At 40.6% G+C, this 26,829-nt stretch overlaps 2 protein-coding genes across 8 annotated transcripts in view; one reads left to right on the forward strand and one right to left on the reverse strand.

Moving 5' to 3' along the window:
- The first annotated feature begins 5 nt into the window (after positions 1-5).
- On the forward strand, positions 6-4,935 carry gmnn (geminin DNA replication inhibitor). 2 transcript variants are annotated; one of them, XM_062056583.1, is made up of 7 exons: positions 6-147; positions 387-472; positions 3,778-3,882; positions 3,934-4,099; positions 4,160-4,242; positions 4,310-4,420; positions 4,629-4,935. In XM_062056583.1, exons 2-7 carry the CDS (start codon positions 401-403, stop codon positions 4,782-4,784), a joined length of 693 nt encoding a protein of 230 aa, XP_061912567.1. In that variant the 5' UTR covers positions 6-147; positions 387-400; the 3' UTR covers positions 4,785-4,935. The 2 variants fall into 2 exon arrangements, with proteins under 2 accessions (XP_061912567.1, XP_061912568.1); XM_062056584.1 differs by having other exon boundaries at positions 11-147; positions 3,949-4,099.
- A 1,459-nt stretch (positions 4,936-6,394) lies between these two features.
- The window catches only part of ripor2 (RHO family interacting cell polarization regulator 2), a 98,851-nt gene continuing 78,416 nt past the window's right edge, over positions 6,395-26,829 (reverse strand). For 4 of the 6 annotated variants that reach the window (XM_062056575.1, XM_062056574.1, XM_062056579.1 and 1 more), the window contains exons 7-23: positions 22,803-22,952; positions 22,535-22,598; positions 22,284-22,327; positions 20,887-21,012; positions 20,659-20,807; positions 18,766-18,895; positions 18,412-18,558; positions 17,530-18,237; positions 17,276-17,466; positions 13,762-13,924; positions 13,561-13,693; positions 12,607-12,759; positions 12,360-12,530; positions 9,234-9,436; positions 9,072-9,155; positions 8,855-8,945; positions 6,395-6,920 (exon numbers count right to left, since the gene is read on the reverse strand). In XM_062056575.1, the coding sequence (XP_061912559.1) occupies positions 6,820-6,920; positions 8,855-8,945; positions 9,072-9,155; positions 9,234-9,436; positions 12,360-12,530; positions 12,607-12,759; positions 13,561-13,693; positions 13,762-13,924; positions 17,276-17,466; positions 17,530-18,237; positions 18,412-18,558; positions 18,766-18,895; positions 20,659-20,807; positions 20,887-21,012; positions 22,284-22,327; positions 22,535-22,598; positions 22,803-22,952 (2,808 nt within the window). In that variant the 3' untranslated portion in view covers positions 6,395-6,819. The remainder of the gene's footprint in view (positions 6,921-8,854; positions 8,946-9,071; positions 9,156-9,233; positions 9,437-12,359; positions 12,531-12,606; positions 12,760-13,560; positions 13,694-13,761; positions 13,925-17,275; positions 17,467-17,529; positions 18,238-18,411; positions 18,559-18,765; positions 18,896-20,658; positions 20,808-20,886; positions 21,013-22,283; positions 22,328-22,534; positions 22,599-22,802; positions 22,953-26,829) is intronic. The other 2 variants (XM_062056580.1, XM_062056578.1) reach the window with 1 other exon arrangement.

A 26,829-nucleotide genomic window follows, 5' to 3' on the forward strand; every position in this document is an offset into this window, starting at 1 on the left:
CGTAGGAGTGACACGTGACCAAAATAAGAGGCGATAATTCACAAGTCACGTGACGACGAAGGGCGTATTTAATGTGACTGGCGGGAGACGGTGAAGCAGTTGTGTACTTGCCCTACTTCCGGTGTCGTGTTCGGACTTTAACTACTGGTAGGTCGACGAAGTTTGATCTAAATTGCATTTTTACCAATAATTTAACAGCACTTGTGTGGACAAGTTAACTTGTTGAAGCCTATGTTTGTTCGTTTTAACTCTGCGCTACTTTTGTTTGGCCGTCATAGTTAGCTTGCTAATAACCCTGTCTGTTTTACATTCTAGTGCGTTTTAGACGTCATTTTTTAAAGCTGTTCTATGCATTTGACGCGCTTTATTGTGCTTCTTATCACCAGGCTTGTGGAAAAAAATGAGTTTCGGTGGCAAAGTGAGACAACACGACCCGGCGAGGTCCGACGAAAACGCCAAAGTGAGCGTAAAGGTGAGCAACACGCTTAAAACTAGTGATGGGTTGATGAGGCGTCATGAAGCGTTTCGACACATTGCAAAACTGTTGTCGAATGGGTGAATGTGGAAAATAGTGTCAAAGCGCTTTGAGTTCCTTAGAAAGGTAGAAAAGCGCTATACAAGTACAACCCATTTACCATTTACTGTATTGATACTGTGTCGATACTGTGTCACTAAATACTGACATCTGCTTGATTGATTTATTGAATCTTTTATTAGTAGATTGCACAGTGAAGTACATATTCCGTACAATTGACCACTAAATGGTAACACCCGAATACGTTTTTCAACTTGTTTAAGTCGGGGTCCACTTAAATTGATTCATGATACAGATATATATACTATTTTCAAAATACAGTCATCACACAAGATAATCATCAGAGTATATGCGATTAATTATTTACAATCCGGGGTGTGGGATATGGGGGGGAGGGGGGGTGTTTAGGATTGGTTGGTATCAACACTTCAGTCATCAACAATTGCATCATCAGATGAATCAATTTAAGTGGACCCCGACTTAAACAAGTTGAAAAACTTATTCGGGTGTTACCATTTAGTGGTCAATTGTACGGAATATGTACTTCACTGTGCAATCTACTAATAAAAGTCTCAATCAATCAGAGAAATGGACATTGAAACAGTGTAGGACTGACTTTGTAGGATATGTACAGCAAGTAGTGGACACAGAGAGAGAGATCAGAAAGTATAAGAAAAAGTGTCTACATTTGATAATTTACATTTGATTATTTACAATCCGAATAGGTATGATGTAGAAGGGAGGGTGTTAGTTTAGGGTTGAACTATAAAAATGGGACCAGTTTCCCTCCCTGCTTGGCACTCAGCATCAAGGGTTGGAGTTGGGGGTTAATTTAACCCCAAGGGGATGGGTCAAATGCAGAGGACAAATTTCACCACATCTAGTGTGTGTGTGACAATCATTGGTACTTTAATCTTAAGTTGTCTGGAGGTATTGTTTTGAAGGAGGATAGAGATGCCCTTTCTTTTACACCTGTTGGGAGTGCATTCCACATTGATGTGGCATAGAAAGAGAATGAGTTAAGACCTTTGTTAGATCGGAATCTGGGTTTTACGTGGTTGCTGGACATTAAAAATCCCTACAGGCAACCTATGGACCGACTCAACTGACACTGATTTTTTGACCTAGTATATACAATAGTATAAACCAAGTCATTGTATTTCATTTAGGATTATTTCGTATCTTCATTTAAATAAAAAATATATTTGTATCTTTTTTAGATACAGTCAATAAATGTGAACATGTATCATAACATGGAAATCTAGGAGAACGTGTTGTGAATGAAGATGCTTGTGGACTGGGAATTTATTTGTAATTTTTTTACACATTTTTACAAAAAAACCCCAGTTTTTCCAACGTATTACATTTTAGATGATTTCTCTTCTTAGTTATTATTTCTCCGGCTGTAGAAAAGACCCGCTCACAGGGCACGGAGGAGGCGTCAGTGCGACACAGTTCACGTATCGTCACATGACCGAAACGGCTTATGATCGGTCATGTGACTTTCTAAAAGCGGTACGCGCACCGACACAGGGTTTTGCTCTATGAGCTCGACGCATGCGCCGATGCATCGGTGTTGCCGGACCCATCACTACTTAAAACCAACATTAACCGTAACAATGGCGTCAGATGTCACTCTTGCATATTTTTTTACTTTAAACATGTAAACGTGCGTAACGTGTGTTTTTGTTAGACAAAAATATGAACGTGAAAAATGTCAATCTCCTAACTTCATAGGGCCCTCTGTTCTCTATGAATGAGTTTCAAAATTACGTCACTGCAGCTGATTGATCATTTAAGTAATTCAACTTGTCTTTGACATTTGCATCTAAAACCACCTACAAAATATGTTATATCGTTGAGCCAAACATCTACAGAGTGTAATGGAGTTTGACCGCCTCCATTTTCCCACGGCTGTCTAAGGCTATGTCTACACTAAGCCCGATAACCCCTTAAACGAACAATATTAATTAGCCTAAGCATTGTGTCAGCCACACTAAACCATCGTTTAAGATAACCCTCCCTTGGAGATTTTTTTTACACGGGTAAGTGCGCCGTCTATTTCTTGAATCTCCGGCTCTTAGCTTTGCATGGACACATTGACTGAGTTTGGAAAGGAAGTGACATCAAAAAGAACGCGCCACAGCCAGCTTCATAACAACCCGTTCGGTAACTCGGCGGCAACCACTAGAAAGATGGAGGCAAGTCATCCAGACATGCCTGCGTTTCTCCTTCTTGTACATGTACAGACGTTTGTAGAAATCAAAACATGAATACCTTAAGAGAAGGAAACGCGCGATTGCAGCTATTTCGGATACAACATGTCTCAGACGGCAACATAGCAATGTTGAGCGGCGGTTTTGGATAAGCCCTGGAAGAACGGCAGCCTGGTGGGATGTTTGTCAAGGAGTGTGTTGTGTCAGAGGAATGGCAAGAGAACTTTCGAATGTCCAGGTCAGCTGTGATTCTTCTTAGTGGAAAAACTTCATCCATTTTTTGAAGGCGAGACAACGACAATGCGGGCTCCCGTGGACAAGGGCAGACTACGGAAAATAGTGAATACATTTGGACTGGCAAAGCAGACTATTACTAATTATTGTCCGCGATGTATGTCGAGCGATTACTCGTCTAGTTTTGTACTCCATAACTATTGTGAAGCCATGAAGTGGTTGTGGCCGTCAAGTACGCCCTCCAATTTCAGCCTACAAGCACAGTGTCCTGTTGTTGGTTGCTGTAAAATGTTTATCACATTGTTTACTTTCACACCTCCATTAAAGATATGATTCATGTTTGATGGTTTAGGTGGGATTCACTACAATAGCCTAACAGCTGCTGATGGTGAGGCACGCAAGGTTTACTGTTAAAATAAATGTGGCAATAGTCTAACTTGAAACTGTAAGAATACACTTCCAGGTCAGAGATGACTGACGCGTGCATTTTTTTCCACACATGCGTACTAGGTCGTGTTGCGCCAAGGGAGGTGTGTGGACACGGATAAGGTTAGGTGGGATTTACTCTGGATAACCTTATCCGGCTTAGTGTATAAGGGGCCTAAGAAGTCTTGTTCACATACTCTTGTTTTATATGTATGTATGTATATACTGTGTGTGTGTGTATATATATATATATATGCTGAAAATGTTAATTTCCCCTCGGGGATTAATAAAGTATTTCTGATTCTGATTGTTGCACTTAATCATCGCCTACATGGTGACTGTTTAACCCTTTAACTTTGTCCACAGAGCATCTTCTTCTCCCAATCCCCAAAGACTATGTGCTCTTCCAGGCCGATGCTGCAGGTCCTCCAACCCTCAGCTGTCAACAGACAATTGGGGAAGTCAAGTCAGGTGTGTAGCAACTGGAAATTGGTTTGGTTTTGTAGGGTTTTCAAATTTTAGTTTTGTTTTCTGAAGGCTGGAAAAAGCATCCCTAAGCGCAAACAGTGGAACGCGGAGCAAAGCAGAGGCCTGAAGAGAGTGAAGGTGGAAGTCAAATCAACACAAACTGATGTTTCCACTTTGAAGGATGACTTGGCCAGTGACGCGTATGAGCTTATGGTGAAAGGTGAGCGGCTGTGACTGATGATGCACCTTTTCTCTTGCTTACCATATGTTCATTTTCTAGAAACTCCGCCTCTCGCCTACTGGAAAGAGGTGGCGGAGGAGCGTCGCAAAGCCTTGTTCGATGTTCTACAGGAGAACGAGAAGGTGAGTTCATCGCTGACCTTTGCAGTACCTAATTGCTCTAACATTACTTTTATCCTTTTTTCACTAGTTGCACAAGGACATTGAGGCCAAAGATGAGCAGATAGCTCAGCTGAAGGGTGAGAATGACGAACTGCAAGAGCTGGCTGAGCATGTTCAGTACATGGCTGACATGATTGAGGTATAAATCTGGTTTTAGTATTTTTCAGATTTTAAATTGGTCTAAAAGGTCCCATTGGAATGTTTAAAATCTAGCCTCTATGCTGGAATGTATACAGGTTTAAAGCACTTCTTGGAACGCGTCCTTGTCTGTACCTTTTTTAAATGAGCTGCTATTGTACACTTAATCTACTTTTGGACATAATTAAGATATCATACAATCCATACAGAGGCTGACTGGCAAGAGTCCCAACAACCTGGAGGAAATGAGGGGACTGGCTCTTGGTCAAGAAACAGCCGATGAAGTGAATGAAGAGTCTGATTGCAGTGACACAGAAAAGGAGCAAACTTCAGACCAGGACAAAAGAGACAAAGAGCAGGATTGACTAAAGACACTACTGTAAGGATTCTTGATTCTATAAGTAAATTCTGTTTTTGAACATAAAGGCAGGCCTTTGACAGATTTATGATCCTAACCCCCACCTTGCACACTTTGAATCATATTCCAAATAAACCAAGTTGTAAATTGTTGTATAACAGACTATTTGTCCGGACTGAATTGCATCCTGCAAGACCTCACTTGATGCTTTTATTTTTTCTTAAAGCTCGTTGAATGCTCCCTGCCCCTCCTTTTTTTTAAATTTAATTTTTCCAGACTCAACATTTTATTTACCTTCACTCTGAAACTGATGTGTGTGTGTGTACTGTATTTTTATTAAACATTTTACAACTATTTTGTGGCTTTATTTATTCAGTGATAAACTATCCAGTGAGGGCCATGATTCAATGTGGTCATTTTCCTTTGTGATGTTCAATGTGGCCATTTTCCTTTTTAAAAGTAAGCTGCGTTTTGTTTCCAGGATTTTGTGGCCACAAAGACGTTTCTCGCTGTAAATTATCCTTGGGTTGGGTTTTGGCCCCACCTGCATTGGTTATGGCTTTTGACTTTTGGTTTTAGAGGTGTACAGTGTGACATTTAAGGGGCATCACAAAAATAAGGGAGAAAGATTTGCATTGTGTACCATCGATGCTACCACCACTAAATTTACTATTGGTCCAATGTAAACATTTGCAGATATGCAATGTTTAGGATTTGTTCACAAAATCAGCCAGTTTGTTTAAATATGCAAAAATAAACTTTATTGCAACTTTTTAAATGAGCAGAACAAGTTCTCCTGCATTTACAGTCGAGTCAATACCACAGATTGAGCAAAATCAATAGTTAAAACTTCTTTAAATCAAAGATGAAGTTAAAGGACAGCCAACTATGCTTTCATAACACTGGTAAACTGCAATTTATTTAAAATGAAAGCTCACTTTAAACAGTTTTTTTCACATGTGGGGAAAAAAGTTAAAACCTTACCATATTTGTACTGAAGGTGTAAAAAAAAAAAAGTAAGTGATTCACTTGCACACATTTACAGGTTATACAAAAGGGCAAATTCTATTACATAAAAATAGTTTTCACTTCATATGGCTTTTGAAGCTGAGCAGTAAGTTTTTTAATTGTGCTTTGAAAGGCTTTAATTGTATTCTGGCCAAAATGTGGTAAAAATATATTTGCCTTAAACTCAAAATGTTTTGCCTTTGGTTATAGTATGTTAATGCAGTATTAAAGTAAATCTAAATTCAGGGACTATAATCTATTTGCTTTCCCCCCAAAAAATGACTCATTAATTCAAACTTCAAATTAAAGTTAAGCATGAGTGACATCACATTGTAACAATAGAGAGACCCTTTTTTTAACATTTAGAATATTAAAAAAACCCCGCTGAGAACATAAATATACAACCCATAAACAAAGTCCTGCGATGTATACAGTATAACGCAGGACAATATCATTAGAATGATATGAATAATAAATAAGATCTCAGTAGTACAATTAAAAAGTTGAGAATTTTAGGATGCCAAGCGCAGAACGACAAACATCCCCTTCTCAATTATTTTTCAAAGTAAAGTGAAAAAAACCAATTGAAGCCACGCCTCTTTTAGGACGGTCGATGTAAAAAAAAAAAAAAAACGCCTACTCACATTTTCACCTTATCAACTTTTGTGAGGAAACCTGCCTGACATGAATCATTACTATGTACATACAAAATTGCACTTGGAAAAACTGCACGTCCTCTCTTAGCCTCCCTGAAACACGACGACACACACGGTGGCCATCCCGGAACATTCTAGAAGTTGTAGAACACGGAACAAAGCGGCACATGAGACTGGCTGAGTATTTTACAAGTGCAAAAAAGAAATTAAGCTTTCACAGTAAAAAGGTTATTGAAGTGAAGGAGTGAACAAGCATGTGTGATTCCAGTTAAAACCCCCAAAAATGACAGGCAGTGTGTGTGTGTGTGTGTGTGTTCCCTGTCGGTGAGACCGCTAGCAGGTTTCCATAGTTTAGTTTTTTTCATGTGACACGTTGGCTCAGAAGGCAGTAGTGACAGCGTTTCCTCGCCGGGTGCCCAAACATATCATTTCGCCCGGCACCGTGTCCAACTGCTCGTAGGCCAGACGCCCCTCCTCACCTGCCAAAACACACACATGTTCACTTTGTCACTCATATATATATATATATATATATATATATATATATATATATATATATATATATATATATATATATATATATATATATATATATATATATATATATATATATATATATATATATATATATATATATATATATATATATATATATATAGACAGATAGATATGGCACAAATTTTTTTAACAAGCGATTAACGCAAACACTTTCTTTTTGACCCTCGAGCCGTGCCGTAGAGAAGAGGCGACATCCCTGCAGCAAACACCTGCTGCGCGCATCGTTCTAGAGGTGGGTGGTGCTTCACTTCCGTGTTCAGATTACGGTTAAGGTGCACTGATAACATAACATTTAGATTGTTAAAGTGACTGATTTAGTAAGTAAGAAGACATAAAAGTTCAACAGAAATGAAAGACGGTCGGCAGGATGTTGAAAGGAGACTATATTTATTGCAAACAGTCGATCCGACATCAAAACATGTCAAGACAATATCTCAAACCAATCACACACTTTTCCGGCTTCAAAATAAACACAAATACATCCGGTTGACCTACGTTTAGGGTTTCTCCTTAATGTACGGCTTCATAACAAAGTAAAGGAATATAATATAGCGTCCATAAGAAAACAAACAAAGTCTGACACCCTTTTTTAAAACCACTGTCAGTAACTACAGTTGGTCGCTACATCTGTAAGTGCAAGTTAAAACTCTACTATGCAAAGCGAAAGCCATTTATCAACAACACCCAGAAACGGGTCCGAGCTCATCTAAGATGGACTGATGCAAAGTGGAAAACTGTTCTGTGGTCTGACGAGTCCACATTTCAAATTACTTTTGGAAACTGTGGACGTCGTGTCCTCCGGACCAAAGAGGAAAAGAACCATCCGGATTGTTATAGGCCCAAAGTTGAAAAGCCAGCATCTGTGATGATATGGAGGGTGTATTAGTGCCCAAGGCATGGGTAATTTACACACCTGTGAAGGCACCATTAATGCTGAAAGGTACATACAGGTTTTGGAGCAACATATGTTGCCATCCAAGCAGCGTTATCATGGACGCCCCTGCTTATTTCAGCAAGACAATGCCAAGCCACGTGTTACAACAGCGTGGCTTCATAGTAAAAGAGTGCGGGTACTAGACTGGCCTGCCTGTAGTCCAGACCTGTCTCCCATTGAAAATGTGTGGCGCATTATGAAGCGTAAAATACGACAATGGAGATCCCGGACTGTTGAACAACTTAGGCTGTACATCAAGCAAGAATGGAAAATAATTACACCTGCAAAGCATAAAAAATTGGTCTCCTCAGTTCCCAAATGTTTACTGAGTGTTGTTAAAAGGAAAGGCCATGTAACACAGTGGTAAAAATGCCCCTGTGCCAACTTTTTTGCAATGTGTTGCTGCGATTACATTCTAAGTTAATGATTATTGGCAAAAAAAAAATTACGTTTCTCAGTTCGAACATTAAATATCTTGTCCCCAGCGACTCCGAACGGGACAAGCAGTATAAAATGGATGGATGTATGTATGAATAAATGTGCTGGTTAACTTGTTTTTACACTTTAAAGACAATTCAGAATATTTAAAAACATTTTTACATTCTATTGTTAATATTAGTGGTTAACTTCCTTTTTACTCTGCAACTTTAAACATGCTGTTATTGAAGGTATTATGATGGTCACAGTTTGACTCTGGAACGGATCAATTCAAGTGAAAACACCCTTGCACAAGTATCAAGCGGCATGTTATATAATTGTATCTATTAATTTTTATTTAAGTATCTTTTTTAGTGTTTTCTTTCTTTTTTATTGTTTTTTTTTTACATTAGAGTTTAAAGACGCGTTGCATTGTGAGAAAAAGACTACTAAAGTATTTTCTTAAATATTTCTATGAACTTCGTAATCATGGATGACACTCACCGAACGTGAGCAGCGTTTCTATGGCAACGTGCCGCAGCTCCTCGTCAGCAGAGTCACAGAGCGCGACCACTGCTCGAATACTCTCCACAGCCTACACACGCAAAGTATAGGATGCACATTAGTTACAAGCTGATTTGTAAACAAATACACTCACAGGCCATATAATTAGGTACACCTACACTCTAACAAGATCTCAAAATATTAGGGAACAGCTGACCTGCAGGCAGCTGAGCGCCGCACATGCCGCCCTCTGGCTCTGAACGCCCGCCTCCGACAGTGCCCGAGTGTAGTACTCCACCGCCTGTTGTCAGACAAACACGGTAACGTCTCACATCAATAAACAATCTTTGTGCATACCGCACGCCGCTCAGCCACTCACTTTGTTCCTAAAGTGTCCGTGCAGCGTAGCGGAGCTGAGGTAGTCGGCCGCCGCCTTGTTGAGACGGGGGTCCTCGGCGGTGAGCAGCGACGCCAACGTCCTCAGGGTGCTGATTTGGGGCCACAGGGAGGACGGCGGCGTCTCCTCGAGCATGGACGCAGACCGGGAGGCGTCTCCGCTGCATAGGACCTCCGCAAATGTCTCTGTTTAAAATGAAATACTTAATGAGGAGGATAGCGTATTTACTGTTGCCACGGTAACCACAGTTGTGTCTGAATGTGTGGAACACTTTCCTCTGTCTGCAATGTTAACTGTGGAGTAAATAAATATATTCTCATGGAAAGAATATTTCAAGCCAATCGGAAACAGGAAGAAAGCAATTAAAGGACAACCTGTCCATTGCTGGTGGTGGGGTCATGTTAATTTGCATAATTCGCAGCAGAGAAGAATAATGTTGTGGGGGACAAATAGTAAAATAACGTTGAAAGCACAAGAATGTAGCGACCTTTTGTCATTTTTTTCTCAAAATGTCATCAAACAACTGTAGTTTGAGATGGTGGAGGGGCCCACAGTGGCACCCGCTTCTCGTTGAGAAAAGCGATTGAGTGCCTTCATGTCAGAGTCTGCATCAGGAAGCCCACAATTTTCTGTCATCGATAATGTTTCTCGTCGGGCGTTTAGTTTTTGCGCATTCTTCTGCAGTCCTTGAACGCACCACAGTTATGTGCAATGCTAACACACCCACTGTTGTTGTTTTATTATCCTCTCTCTACTCTTATTAATCTACGTGTTCATTTCCTGTTAATAACTGCTTACTTTCTGCTGTAAGGCACTTGCATATACACTTCTTAAACTTCACTTATTTCTTGGTGTTGTTTCAAGCTAGCTTAGTGGTAAGCCTAGCTATTAGCATGCCCGCTCCTGGCTTGCTCTCGGTGTGTAAAATGTTTAGCCTCAACCTTCAGTGATAATGGTACTCGATAATGATACTTAAACTAAGTACAAACCCCGTTTCCATATGAGTTGGGAAATTGTGTTAGATGTAAATATAAACGGAATACAATGATTTGCAAATCCTTTTCAACCCATATTCAATTGAACGCACTACAAAGACAATATATTTGATGTTCAAACTCATAAACTTTATTTATTTTTTGCTAATAATAATGAACTTATTAACTAATTAACTTGGGATCCCCCGGGAGGAGCTGGACGAAGTGGCTGGGGAGAGGAAAGTCTGGGCTTCCCTGCTTAGGCTGCTGCCCCCGCGACCCGACCTCGGATAAGCGGAAGAAGATGGATGGATGGATGGAATAATTAACTTAGAATTTCATGGCTGCCACACGTGCCAAAGTAGTTGGGAAAGGGCATGTTCACCACTGTGTTACATGGCCTTTCCTTTGAACAACACTCAGTAAACGTTTGGGAACTGAGGAGACACATTTTTCAAGCTTCTCAGGTGGAATTATTTCCCATTCTTGCTTGATGTGCAGCTTAAGTTGTTCAACAGTCTGGGGGTCTCCGTTGTGGTAATTTAGGGTTCATCATGCGCCACACATTTTCAAAGAGAGACAGGTCTGGACTACAGGCAGGCCAGTCTAGTACCCGCACTCTTTTACTATGAAGCCACGTTGATGTAACACGTGGCTTGGCATTGTCTTGCTGAAATAAGCAGGGGCGTCCATGGTAATGTTGCTTGGATGGCAACATATGCTGCTCCAAAACCTGTATGTACCTTTCAGCATTAATGGCGCCTTCACAGATGTGTAAGTTACCCATGTCTTGGGCACTAATACACCCCCATACCATCACAGATGCTGGCTTTTCAACTTTGCGCCTATAACAATCCGGATGGTTCTTTTCCTCTTTGGTCCGGAGGACACAACCTCCACAGTTTCCAAAAACAATTTGAAATATGGACTCGTCAGACCACAGAACACTTTTCCACTTTGTATCAGTCCATCTTGGATGAGCTCAGGCCAAGCAAAGCCGACTGCATTTCAGGGTGTTGTTGATAAACGGTTTTCGCCTTGCATAGGAGAGTTTTAACTTGCACTTACAGATGTAGCGACCAACTGTAGTTACTGACAGTGGGCTTTTGAAGTGTTCCTGAGCCCATGTGGTGATATCCTTTACACACTGATGTCGCTTGTTGATGCAGTACAGCCTGAGGGATCGAAGGTCACGGGCTTAGCTGCTTACGTGCAGTGATTTCTCCAGATTCTCTGAACCCTTTGATGATATTACGGACCGTAGATGGTGAAATCCCTAAATTCCTTGCTGGTTGAGAAAGGTTTTTCTTAAACTGTTCAACAATTTGCTCATGCATTTGTTGACAAAGTGGTGACCCTCGCCCCATCCTTGTTTGTGAATGGCATTTAATGGAATCTACTTTTATACCCAATCATGGCACCCACCTGTTCCCAATTTGCCTGTTCACATGTGGGATGTTCCAAATAAGTGTTTGATGAGCATTCCTCAACTTTATCAGTAGTTATTGCCACCTTTCCCAACTTCTTTGTCACGTGTTGCTGGCATCAAATTCTAAAGTTAATGATTATTTGCAAAAAAAAAAAAGTTTATCAGTTTGAATATAAAATATGTTGTCTTTGTAGCATATTCAACTGAATATGGGTTGAAAATTATTTGCAAATCATTGTATTCCGTTTATATTTACATCTAACACAATTTCCCAACTCATATGGAAACGGGGTTTGTATATGCGCACGCACGCACGCACGCACGCACACACACACAAACACACACACACACGTAAACAGAGGGACAATCGAGAGAGACCGCGGCAGACTTTGTACTGTATTTGTCGAGTTTCCTCGCCTTATTCAGACAAGCCATCACCTTCATTCAGTCGTGATTGGATTATTTGTGCAGCCGTCAGTACAATGGTGTACACTGTATGCTTTTTGCAGGTACGTTAGTTTTTTCATCATTTGCAACATCAACCACACAAATAGCAGGAGTCTACAGTACATAAAATAACCATACAATTTAAATCTGTGTATAAACAAATATGAAACCATATTCAAGTAGTGGTGGTACTTGCAGTACACATTTTGAGGACCATCACAGTAGTCGGTGTCCTGCATCCCCACCATGATTGCTTACCCTCGCAGGCCAGGTGGAGCAGGTGTGCCCCCATGTCTCCAACTTCATGTTCCACCACGTAACTGTGGAACTGAAAGACGGTGATGACGTCCTGACAGAGAGTGGCGGCGGGACTTTTGGAGTCCACAAGGTCGCTGCGGTCCACCATGTCGCCTACCACCAAAGAGATGACTGCGGAGTAGGAAGAGACACACGGGTTACAGTTACTCACAACTTTGCGTCAAGTTGAAGGAGCGACAATACAAACCTGCGTTACAACGGAGTTCCTGCAGCGTCTGCGTGTAGCGCTGAGTCATGCGGGTCAACATTCGGTCAAGTGTGGTGTGGAAGAGTCCGGCAGACCCGCTGCACTCAGACCACAGAGACATCAAAGCCTCGCGCTCTGCTAGGCCCGGCAGGACTGACATGGACACAATAAAACATCAGTCATCATATGATGTATCCATTAAAGAACTATTAAGTACACATTAAAACAGAGGTCTTCAACAGGGGATCCACAACACCCAGGGAGTCCGCAGAGGTACTTCAGAGGGCCGTGTAATTTTTGGTTGATTTAAAGAAAATATATATATTTTTAATGTATACCTGTAATTTTTTCACAATTGTTATGTCTTTGTGTGTTTTTAAGTCCAATTAACATTGAGCCAACACGAGGTAATGTAGTTCAATGTAAAAATATAAAAACACATAACATGAAAAAATTATTATGTTTTATACAGTACATGTTGGCCTCCATTTAAAAAAAATTTTTTTTTTCATGTCTCCCTGTAATTTTTTCACAATTGTTATGTCTTTAAGTCCACATGAACATTGAGCCAACACGCGGTAATGTAATTCCATGTGAATAGATTAAAACACATAACATGAAAAAATTATTCTGTTATATACAGTACATGTTAGCGTTTAAGATAGCTAGCAATTGGCAGATTAGTTGCCAGTTAACGATGCCAGCTGGCGATTAAAGCGCTAGTTGCTAGCTAGCTATTAGCAGCACAAAACTGTTATTTGAATATCGTTAGTATTGCACAATAACATGGTACCTTAAGGACCAGTTTAATGCAAAATACAATCATAATTTTATACAAAATATATAAGTAGGTAGTTCCTGCTCTTTCTCCCCATCAGTGTAGGCCTGGAAAACGTTGAAGACCTCTGCATTAAAAAGTACTAGGTATGCATTAGTGCTAGTTCTGACACCCACCATCAGCCGCTGAGGTCACCGCCCCCTCTCTGTCCACAATGACCTCCGCCAGCTCCTCGAGAAGCTGAGTCTGAGCGGACAGCTTGAGGAGAACGCCACGCCGCCGCCACGTGCTCACCGCTCCCGTCAGCAGCTGTCATTCACGTGCCAATTAGCGTCCATGTATGTTTACTAGGAGGTTACTGGTGAGGTCTTTTCTACCTGGATCAGGTGGTTGCAGTACTGCAGGTGGATGACTACTGCCACATCCAGGTTCTCGTTGCCCATGCTGAGCGGCAGGGGGCTTCCCGCCACGCTGTTGCCCACTCCGGTGTCCTCGGTCAGGGCTTCGCTCAGGTGGCCCCGTGCTTCTGGATGCTGGCCACTAGAGGGCAGCCGAACATGATAGGAAAAAGTATGTAATAGTTCACATAAAACAACATAACACAAAGAGGTAAACGTTAGTAAAACTAGCATAGCTATGAGAGCTACATGCTAACATTACAATCACATTTAAACAGCGACATCACGCTAGAATGTGGCCAGAAAATCTAAATCAAAGCAGATGCTGAACTCCATGCTATAGTTTTAAGATGTTTAGCGAAGCCTGATGCTTGTTGTCCTCCATCAAGTGTTAACACAGTAAGAGTGCTCCAAAAAATAATATTTAATTGTGATTAATCACAATTTGTTTTTAAAGTTAACTAAAGTTAATTGCAGATAGATAGATAATTTTCAAGTTTTTATTACTATAACTGGACAATTAGTTTGCTTTAACGAAATTTGTTTTAAACATTGTGGTTTTTTTTAAACAGCTCAACACAAAAAGGACATTAAACACACTTTTAATGACAATTAAAAAAATTAACTGTTGGTCCACATTTTGTGTTTTGTAGGAATACAGAATTTGTATTCCTGCTGTAGGAGCACTTGCATTCAGACGTTAAGACCTACACTTCCATGTTTAGATACCAGTTTCACGCATTAATAACACACAATGTGGATCGTTACGATCATGCTGTGATTGTCAAAGATGTTTGGAAATGTAATCTGTAATATTTCTACCTGAATAAATGCTTCTGATATTTTTATACATTACATGTTGTACAAGTTAATGGTCTTCATATTGCTGCATGACAATCACTTAACCTTCTGTATTTATTATAAATTCAGCCTATTTAACATTTTTTTACTGAGGAGTTATTTATTGTTTTATATGTTATAAAATAATTTATGCAATATTTCAGCCAGCCAGAAATATTCCCACCATATTCTTCAACTGATGTACTAGAATTCATTTAGGTGCAAATATCACAGATTACTTTACAAAACATCTTTGACAAAGCATGATTGTAATCTAACACATTTTATACATTTGAATTTTGTTAATGGACTTAAACCAGATGTAAAACTTAGCGCTTATTTTTGAAGCCAGTTAAGTGTGATTGGTTTGAGAAGGTGTCTTGACATGTTTTGAAGACGGACCTTACTGTTTGCAATAGTTCCCTTTCGACTCAATAGAAAGTTCCCTTTCGACTTCCGGCCTGCCGTCTTTAATTTCTGTTTAGCTTTCAAGCCACATTACTAAAGCAGTCACAATAACAATCTACATTTAATCTCATCAATGTACCTTTACTGTGACCTAATCATGGAAATGAAGCACCCACCACTTTTTTAAACGACACGCACAGCAGGCATTTGGTCCAGTGTAGCCGGCTCACGGCAATAAATAGTCTTCTCTTGTCGAGAATATAACTTTTTATGGGTTTGGACCTGATATTTCCATAATGTACCCCTTTCTTTGTCCATTTTTGATCGCTATTTTTTTGCTTGTGGCTAATCAGTAACGAGTGAACACAGCCAATTCCCTCCCGCTGTGGAACATCCCAAGGGTCAAAAAGGACGCATGTGCGTTAATGACATGTAAAAAAAAAAAGAGTGCCGTTAAAGAAACTTATAGTTAACACGTTATCACGTTAACTTTGACAGCCCTAATTTATATTCAATAAATATATGAATATTATTAATAGTAATAGCATTAATTAATAGCTCTGTGTATTAGGGATGTAAATCTTACAATAACTCATGATTCGATTTCATGCTTGGGGTGACATTTTGTTTCACTATTACCTCTAGGATTTGAACCAATTGTAACATTATATATTTTTGGCATAAAAAGGATAAAACCTTTTCAAAACAGGTGACAGGTTACACAAGCTCCTCTTGGCTGCTGACATATGCGCACAGAAAGTAAAGCATTTGAAAAAAAAAGGATTCCTGAAAAACATTTTTAAAAATAATTTTAAAAGAATAATTAAGAAAATATTTTTGTAATTGATAATAAATATATAAATGGGTTATACTTGTATAGCGCTTTTCTACCTTCAAGCGCTTTGACAGTATTTCCACATTCACCCATTCACACACACATTCACACACTGATGGAGGGAGCTGCCATGCAAGGCGCTAACCAGCAGCCATCAGGAGCAAGGGTGAAGTGTCTTGCCCAAGGACACAACGGACGTGACTAGGATGGTAGAAGGTGGGGATTGAACCCCAGTAACCAGCAACCCTCCGATTGCTGGCACGGCCACTCTACCAACTTCGCCACGCCGTCCCTTGTACCAAAATATATATTGCAAGAATTTGATCTGAATCGAGTCGTCTCCCCAAGAATTGGAATCAAATTGTGATTTGTTGTAAGATTCCTATCCCTAATACATTATTGATTAATGCTATCATTAATAATAATTAGAGATGTCCGATAATATCGGACTGTCGATAAATGCTTTAAAATGTAATATCGGAAATTATCGGTATCGGTTTCAAAATTATTGGTATCGGTTTCAAAAAGTAAAATTTATGACTTTTTAAAACGCCGCTGTGTACACGGACGTAGGGAGAAGTACAGAGCGGCAGTAAACCTTAAAGGCACTGCCTTTGCGTGCCAGCCCAATCACATAATATATACTGCTTTTCACACACACACAAGTGAATGCAACGCATACTTGGTCAACAGCCATACAGGTCACACTGAGGGTAGCGTATAAACAACTTTAACACTGTTACAAATATGCGCCACACTGTGAACCCACACCAAACAAGAATGACAAACACATTTCGGGAGAACATCGCACCGTAACACAACATAAATACAACAGAACACATACCCAGAACCCCTTGCAGCACTAACTCTTCCGGGACGCTACGATATACACCCCCCGCTACCCCCCCCCACACCTCAACCCCGCCCACCTCAACCTCCTCATGCTCTCTCTGGGAGAGCATGTCCCAAATTCCAAGCTGCTGTTTTGAGGCATGTTAAAAATAATAATGCAGTTTGTGACTTCAATAATAAAAATATGGCTGTGCCATGTTGGCATTTTTTTTCCATAACTTGAGTTGATTCATTTTGGAAAATCTTGTTACATTCTTTAATGCATCCAGCGGGGCATCACAACAAAATTAGGCATAATAATGTGTTAATTCCACGACTGTATATATCGGTATCTGTTGATATCGGTTTCGGTAACTAAGAGTTGGACAATATCGGAATATCAGCAAAAAAGCCATTATCTCTTATTATTATTATCTCTAATAATAATATTTATATTTTAATTTAATAAAATGTCAGATTCTAGATTTCTAAGAGGATAATGGATAATCTTATAATAAATAAGTATAAATAAGGAACTTAAAGGAGATTTCCTGTTAGCTATTCAAATCTAAAACTCACCCGATTCTCTCGCCGTCGGGATCAAAGATTGGTGACCTCTGCGACGGCATGCTGAGGATGGCGGCAGCAGCGTCGTCTCCGGTGTCTTCGTCGTCAAAGTCTGACGTGTTGAGGAAATCGAAGCTCTCCAATGCACTCTCCACCGTTAGGCTGAGGCTGGACGAGCGACTTCTGTGACCCGGTAGGCGACACTGAACACAAGAGAGCGAAGATATAGAAAATTGCTTTAACTGTAGACCCGTTTGTTCTTTTACCTTCAGGAGGTCCTCGAGTCGCATGACTTCCTGTTCCAGGTCCTGCAGCTCCCTGCAGCGATGTGTCAGCGCCTCCAGTGTCATCAGCAGCCCGTGGATGGCGTCCTCCAGGCTGCTCTCCAGAAAGGCCCTGCTTCCCTCTCCAGCCCAGCTCGGGCTTCCCACGCTCTCAGAGAAGTTGCTGCCGCCGCCCTGCATTTCTGAAGATGTTAGACGCTTCACCAGCTGCCGTGTCAGGTTGCCGCACTCCTCAGTGTCTAGCTCCACCGGCTTTAGCTCGTCTGCATGGTCCAAAAAGACGTCCTCCGGCGCCACTGTTGACAAAAGCCCGTCTGAGCACGAGGAAGGAGCGTCTGAGCCGCGGTTAGAGCCGCTGGAGTTGCGTTGGGACTCGGTGCGTTCCCACTCGGAGTCCTCGGCCGCCTCGTCGCTGGCCAGGCTGGCGCTTCCTCTGCTGCCCGTCTCACCGTCCTCCTCATCCTCCTCCGCGATGGAGCCCTCTCTGGCCGCAAGGAGCCTGGAGGGGGAGGTGTTCGTTTCGGGGGGAGTGACAGTGATTTCGGGGTTGGACTGGGCCGGGGAGTGGGAACTGGGCGCTGGACTCGGGCTGGGCGTGGACGTTGAGGTGTCGGAGAAGGTGAACGAGAGCCGTTTGCACTCGGCCATGCCGCAGCCGCCATTTTCAAAGACGTCATCTGGTAGAGTCGACTGGAAAGGACAAAGACTTTGTTTGAAAAGATGAAAGTGAAAGATGAAGCGTGCAGACACAAAAACAAACAAAAAAGACAGCGGCGGGGGTGACTTTCTGTCTTGGAAGCGGGGATGTGGGCACACAGGAGCGGGGTGTTAGGTGTGGGGGGGAAGGGTGCCTCACACACTCACATAGACCTCCAGACTGGATTTGGGTCTAGGCCGCAGCGAGGCCAGGTCCCCAAAGGAGCGAGTGCGCCTGAGCTTCTCGAGCAAGGCGTCTCTGATCATGTGCAGGAAGGACAGACGCTGGCGCTCCACGGGATAGGGCCGCCACTTCTTTACATGACGCACGTGCAGGGAATTAGGAGAAGCAGGGGGAGTGGACGCACATTTAAAGTGACATACAAAGTGGGGAGGGGGAGGTTCATGTGGAAATGCGGAAAGGGGTAGTGGGTTAGTTCGGGGGGAAAATGTTAAATACATTTGTGTTCAAACAACGACATTTAAAGCTAACAGACTTCCAGAAAACCCTGGAAGACTCACAAAGAAGGAGGCATCCTGGAAGGTGGGGGTCTCCGGTGTGCCCTGGCTGTAAACAGACACCCGCCTCTGCAGCGCTGTGGCTTTGCTCACGTTGCCCGACGACAGTGTAAGGTCCTCCACGTCGAAGGGGCTGCAAAGGGGGAACCAACATAGGGTAAAACCGATTTGCTATTGGGTGTAATGACTCAAATCTAACCACCAGAGGGCAGTGAAACATTATCAATGTACACTTGGACAGTTCACAATCGTAAATGAAGTGTACTTGTATAGCCCTTTTCTATCTTCAAGGTACTCAAAGAGCTTTGACATGACACTATTTCCACATTCACCCATTCACATACACATTCACACACTGATAGCGGAGCTGCCATGCAAGGCCCTAACCATGACCCATCAGGAGCAAGAGTGAAGTGTCTTGCATAACGGACGTGGCTAGGATGGCATAAACTAGGGATCGAATCAGGAACTCTCAAGTCAAACTAACACCCTCCCCGGATTGCTAATAATCAAATGTAAACAATCAAATGCAGATACTTTTTCTTTTTCTTATGCCTTCTGATCTCTCTCTCTCTCTCTATGTCCACTACTTGATGTCCATATCCCCCCCCACACCCCTGATTGTAAATAATGTAAATAATTCAATGTGATTATCTTGTGTGATGACTGTATTATGATGATAGTATATATGATAGTATATATCTGTATCATGAATCAATTTAAGTGGACCCCGACTTAAACAAGTTGAAAAACTTATTCGGGTGTTACCATTTAGTGGTCAATTGTACGGAATATGTACTTCACTGTGCAACCTACTAATAAAAGTCTCAATCAATCAATCAATGCTGGCACGGCCGCTCTACCAACTGAGCCACGCAGTCATGAGGTGGGATGCTGACCACTCATGATACTTAAAATGCAATTATACTGCCATTTTGTGGAGGTAATCAAAAACTACATCAGGAGGTTGCTTACAGCCACAGCTGGTAATGTTTTTTGACCCTGTGCTAATTAGCAACCATGGGTGGATTTGACTAGCGAGACCGCACACTCGGCGGTAATGGAAAAGGGTTGTTAATTGGAGTATTTACGTTTTGTATTTAATGGCGTTTATGGTTGTAATAATCAACTTTATTATTTAGCTACATGAAAGGGTCAAAATACAGTGGAATCTCGATTTACAAACCCCTCATTGTGTAAACTTTTTGATCTACGTACCACGGGACAGAATAAAATTATATGCTGTGGTATGGACATTTCATCCACCCATTGTTTGCCTCACAATGTAGCCATTTTGAGCCCGGCAGCACATCCATTGTGGGTTGGCTGATCAATCTCTGGTGCTCATTCAGTCAGCAAAGCAGTTAGCAGCTGTCGTTAGCTATTGTGCTGATTGCTACTTAGTGTGCTTTTCAGAATGTTTTTAAAGTCTTTTGCTATCTTGTGAGTCCAAAGAAAGCAATGGACAAGCGAGGGAGTGTAGTGTTGTCGACACTGCCCTCTCCCGTCCACCTCCCTTCCGCTGCACGCCAAGAAGATTAACCGACAAGGTAAAGTGGATTCAACTTTTAATTCCTAATCATTCTAGCGACATGGCTAGCGACTGAGTGCACCACAGGGCTAGTGACAGTGTGTGTGTGAGCATGCGTGTGTGTCGGCAGGGCGGCTGAAAATGAGGACAGTTCAGCTAATTGTTGTTTCTTTGGCTTTGCTATTAAATAGAATGATACAATATACAAACCTTTCTATTTACAAACCCTGTTCAAGAACCAATTAACTCCGTAAATCTAGGTTCTCCTGTATTAGAAACACATCCTCGTATGAAGCAGCACATTTCTACACAACTGTAATCTAGAATTCGATCCTATTGGAAGGCGCCAAGGGGCTATTACTTACTACCACGTGACCTCCAGGTTGAGCTTAATGGTCCCAAGGTCGTTGACGTCCACCGCCACTACCTGAGGCATGGCGGTGAAGAGCTCCTTGGTCTCGCAGATGACGCTGCCCACCAACAGGTGAGTAGCCAGGCCCTTCAGCTCGGTCACCTGCATCGCGTCCAAGCACATTATTGTGAACACACTCACAATAAAAAACACGCTGCATCAATGTCAGATGAGTGCTTACCTTGATGTTAATGAGGTCAGTGATGAGCGGCATGAAGGCCATCTCGTCCCCGTCCCAGCTCTGTCTGGAGTTCACCTCGATGCGGCCCTTTAGCTTCCACCTCTGGCGACCGTACCGCATGAATATCTGAAGACAACCAAAAGATACATTGGAATAATAAAACATGCGTGATATTATAAATTAATATAATTCCTGGTAATTAGCACAAATAAAAATATACCAGTCTCATTATATTACAGTAGTATTTCCGTTTTCATACATACAAATGTATTTGGCATTGCCAAGATTGTTTTAAGAGATGAGTTCCACTGTGTATTCTCTGTGGATTTTTAGGAAGAAGGGGCAAACAGACAAACTGCAGGTGCGTCGTGTTGTGCTGTAAAGGTTGTCTCGCACATGCGTGTGATCCATCATTTGATGCAAACAAAGTTGCGTTAGCAAACAGATGTTCTTGGATATAAAACAAGTACCGGCACTTTGATAAATCTAATGAGAAACATTACTGAATTTAAGAAAGAAGTAGTAGCAAAGTACGGTAATGGCATCATTTGTTATGTATATACATCTTGTATTATTTACTGAATTTAAAACTATAATTATTATCTAAAAAGGGTCATTTTCAGAATGAATTTATCCATCCATCCCAAAATATTGAAAAAACAATTTAACTTAATTTGTACAATATAGACTTAAAGGAGGTTTCCTGGTTTGTTAGAAATGTATGTATGGTGACATTCTGGTAAAGTAAAAATTATTATTGCAAAATTACCAACAACTCTTGTGCAATTTTTTTTTTTCCCTTGTGAAAATTATGATTTTTATATTGTAAAATTGCAACGTTTTCCTGTAATATTATGACTTAAATTTTTTTTTTTTGTTAAACTATGCCTTTTTCTTATACAATGTACATTTTCCCAGTAAAATTATAACTTATTTCTTCAGAATTTGCAAATTTTAAATTGCAAATAATGCCTTTTATCATGTAAAATTGCAATTTTTCTTGTAAAATTCTGACTTTTTAAATTGTGCATTATTCCTTTTTTCCTGTAAAATTGCAGTTTGAAAATTGGTACTTATTTTTATAATTTCACACCTGTTTAGAAGTTAATATATTGGCAAAATTCTAAATTTGCTACGTAAAATGGTGGATGTTAATTAGATTTATGTTGTTTTTCATGGAAAAAAAAAAGTTTAGTTTTCAAACACTACAGTTTTCAACGGAGCCTTTGAAACAGATCAGTAATGAAAACCAAGGTACCGCTGTAATTTTAAATAATTTCCACCTTCCACTGCCATATCTGACCCTTTTTTCAGCTAGATATTTCTAATCAAAAAATATAATTATAAATTATATATATATATATATATATATATATGAATTAACTCCAATGACTTGCCTCATACTGGTCTCCCGGACACAGCCTAGCAAAGCCTGCCAAACCTGTCAAGAATGAGGAAAAAACACAGCTTTTATTTTATTGTATTATTATTTTATTACAGGAGCGTGGAAGAGGAAGCAGGACACTCATGTACAGGTCCACTTTCATTTTTACAGGATGCCGAGAATATAAAAAAAGACAACCTGGACCTGTTCTCAAAAGTACATGAAATTAAATACATATAAAAACATCAAAATCAACAATCTCACCTTTCATTTTGATGTGAAACTCTCCAAGCAGGTTCTCCAGATCACTCTCAAAGGCGCTCATGTTCTGGGAAGGACGAGACAGGTTACATGACCGCTGTGTGAAGGAGGCTGTTTTTCTTGAAATACACTACATATCAATTCATAGCATTGGATTGCATTGCATTGGTTTAAAATATTAAAAAACTCCCCTGGAATGACTTTCTACACAATGTCTGTGTATCTAACATGATGTTTAATTCTGCATTACATTTATTTGGAAAATGTGTACCTCTGTGTACTCTTTATAGCGTCGGTTAACCTCAGCGATGCTCTCCTTGGTTCCCTTGGTGGAAGGGGAGGATGTGAAGGCCTGCTTCATGCGGCTGGCGCCATCCCTCAGGCGACTCTGGATGCAGAAGGCCTCATAGAGCTCATCCACCTGCACGAGAACATAATTATGGTGTGCCGTTAGTTTAGTTTTAGTGCCTAAAAGAGTTGCAGGAGGAGAACAATCAGTTTTCAACATTGATGTTGGCACTCTGTGTGGGCTTCAGGAGGGTGAATAAGAGAAAGTGGGTCATTCTCCCGCTTTAAACACCTTGATGTTCTAGTGTGAAGATTCATTTGTACAGGAAAAAGTGAGGGCAAACATGCTTTTTTCACAGAGATTAAATAACTATGGAGCGCCGATCACCAGGTCTCCTTTCGTAACTGTGATGCTTTTATCTAGGTGAACCTGATAAACCTGCGAGTCAGCGCTTATATAAACACCCTCGTAGTCCCCCCACCCGGACACCACACACACTATTTCAGCCAGCTGGGCCCATGCCCGTCTGCGGCATGTCATGTGTGTGCAGCAGCTGGGCCGGGCTACAAAACACTGCAAACCACAATAGTTATTGCGAGCCGAGGGAGCGAGGACCTCAATGCGTTAAACGAAAGCAAACTTTTTGACAAAAACCAAAAGAGCAGGCTCGTACAAAATTTTGAATTTAATTCAGAATGTCTCCTAGTCTATAAAATCCGCTACACCTCCCTGATACCGAAGTACATGTCAAACTACTTCCTTAACGTAAATGACCGCCATAACCACAACACCAGGGGGTGCTCCACTAACCACGTTAAACCCAGATTCCGAACTAACAAAGGTCTTAACTCATTCTCTTTCTATGCCACATCAATGTGGAATGCGCTCCCAACAGGTATAAAAGACAGGGCATCTCTATCCTCCTTCAAAACCGCAATAAAAGTTCACCTCCAGGCAGCTACAACCCTAAACTAACACCCTCCCCGGATTGCTAATAATCAAATGTAAACAATCAAATGCAGTTACTTTTTCTTTTTCTTATGCCTTCTGATCTCTCTCTCTCTCTCTCTCTCTCTCTCTCTATGTCCACTACTTGATGTCCATATCCCCCCCCCCCCCACACCCCTGATTGTAAATAATGTAAATAATTCAATGTGATTATCTTGTGTGATGACTGTATTATGATGATAGTATATATGATAGTATATATCTGTATCATGAATCAATTTAAGTGGACCCCGACTTAAACAAGTTGAAAAACTTATTCGGGTGTTACCATTTAGTGGTCAATTGTACGGAATATGTACTTCACTGTGCAACCTACTAATAAAAGTCTCAATCAATCAATCAATCGTAATTTCATGTTCTAGTCCATGAATTTGCATTGAAGTTGTAAATATAAGTAGAATGGCAATTGTAATTCCTATTCATCATTTTGGTGTATACCAGAATCATGCTTTACAGTAGCCCTAGATGTCTGCTTTACATATTTCATAGGAAAATTACTATAAACCTTATATACATAAATTCATTTATTACTGCAAATATTTTTCACCGATAATTAAGAACAAAAGCATCTTCTATAAAACATATAATCTAATAAGCATTCATAAAAATAAACTTGTAGTTAGCACCAATTTTATAGGTGTAAAACGACAAGTCATGGATATTGTTAGTCGTCGCTATCTTGCTGGCATGCTAACTGTTAGTATGTTAGCAATTTAGCCTAATAAAAAAAAAAATTTAAGTCATGAATATTATTTAACGCCATCTTGATGGCATACCAGCTGTTAGCAGTTTATCCAATTACCTGTATAAAACTAATTGTCATGGATACTGTTACTTAATGTTATATTGCTGGCCTGCTAAATGTTAGCTTATTAACAGTTTAGCCAATTTTACAGCTATAGAGTAAAATAAAAGTCATGGATATTGTTACTTCGACTACTGGAATGTCAACTGTTAGCGTTTTTGCCAATTTTGTAGGTGTAAAACTAAAAGTCAAGGATATTGTTACTTGCCGCTATCTTGCTGGCATGCTAACTGTTCATATGTTAGCAATTTAGCCTAATAAAAAAAGAATTAAGTCTTGTATATTATTATTTAACGCCATCTGATGGCATACCAGCTGTTAGCAGGTTAGCCGAATGTATAGGTATAAAACTAACAGCTGTGGATATTGTTACTTTGCACTATCTTGCTGGCATGCCAACTGTTAGCATGTTAATCGTTTAGCCCATTTTCGAGTTTTAAACCTAAAGTCATTGATATTGTTACTTCAGGCTATCTTACTGGCATGTTAACTGTTAGCATGTTGACAGTTTAGCCAATTTTACCTGTATAAAACTAAATGTCATGGATACTGTTATTTAATGTTATATATTGCTGGCCTGCTAAATGTTAGCATATTAACAGTTTAGCCAATTTTACAGCTATAGAGTAAAATAAAAGTCATGGATATTGTTACTACCACTACTGGAATGTCAACTGTTAGCGTTTTAGCCAATTTTATAGGTATAAATCTAAAAATCATGGATATTGTTACTTGGCAATCTTGCTGGCATGCTAACTGTTGGTATGTTAGCAATTTAGCCTTTAAAAAAAATGGCGGCTGCATCCTTCATAGTGCCGATTTGTGGGATGCTGACATTATACCAAGTCTGTCCCAATTCGAAAAAGTTCCAGTGTCTGTCGAATCCGGCCGACAAATGTGTCCTTTTCTGTGTGTGCATCCGTGTACACTTTATGTCCTTTTATATCCAGATATCTTTTGGGCACTCAACTTAGAAAATTCTTTTCAACATGGTGCGATATGCGGAGTGGAAAGAGCGACTTTAAAATGTAAATATAGCTTTATTTATTCATTTAAAACATCTTCAAGCAGAAGTGTCAAGTTGGGGTGACAGTAGTGATATACATTTGGGTTAAAATACGAGACTTTGACTATCCTAATGTTGAGTCATCTCCGTGCTCTTCGCTTCCGTTTTTACCCCGAGGGAGAGCCATGTATCCTGTCATTGCAGACAGCATCGTGCCCACAGCTTTTTTTTAAACGCAGGAAGTCTGACAGCTTTTAATTAACTTTTTTAGACCGCAAGAAGTTGACTTAATTATGTTTAATTAATGTGTGGCCGGAATGATAAAGCATTGTAAATGTGTGCACCAATGTACCAATATTAGGTATTGCTATTTTTGTGTACATTTGCATGTTATTTGAAAATGTTTTCTCTATAAATAATTGTGATCTTGTGTTCAACTTTTCTGGGTGTTTTTGCTGTGCAGAACAATCAAGGAGGACATGGATATATAAAAATAAATCCATCATTACCTAATAATTATGAATTACAGCTTGAAAATGCTTGTCAACACATGACACATCTCCATGACAACCATCTCCCATGATCGGTCAGCTCTAACCGCAGGAAAATCAGATGCCGGCTGAGCCGGTAGCTCTTAGCCTCCATTTCTGAAATAAGGCAAAGGACCAAGCAAACACAAAAAACGATTCAACATTTTTCTCTTAAGTTCGCCATTATTCAACCTCTCGGGACTCAGCTGCAGATACATGTGACGTAATTGTAAGTGCAGGGACAACTGAAGTGTTCCATAGGTTAGACCGTCCCAATTCATATCGCTCTGGCCGCTGCTGGAGGACTCATGCCAGGACTCACACTTCGTCGACCGCATGGACTGAGTCCATGGAAGGATGCAGCTCCCGAATTGAGACACAGCTAAAGTCATGAATATTGTTATTTAACGCCATCTTGCTGGCATACCAACTGTTAGCATGTTAGCAGTTTAGCCAATTTTATAGGTATAAAACTAAACGTCATGGATACAGGCCTGCCAAGAATCAAGCTTTGAGTGTAATAGTCACACAATTTAACCCTTTCTCACGCCACATTTGACATACATTATATTACCAAGTGGATCATGAGATCTACAGGCGGATCGGTGCGGCGTCTTCAGTAATGCGGACGCTGTATCGATCCGTTGTGGTGAAGAAGGA

The sequence above is a fragment of the Entelurus aequoreus genome, linkage group LG08 (assembly GCF_033978785.1).
Source record: "Entelurus aequoreus isolate RoL-2023_Sb linkage group LG08, RoL_Eaeq_v1.1, whole genome shotgun sequence".
Classification (NCBI taxonomy): Eukaryota; Metazoa; Chordata; class Actinopteri; order Syngnathiformes; family Syngnathidae; genus Entelurus; species Entelurus aequoreus.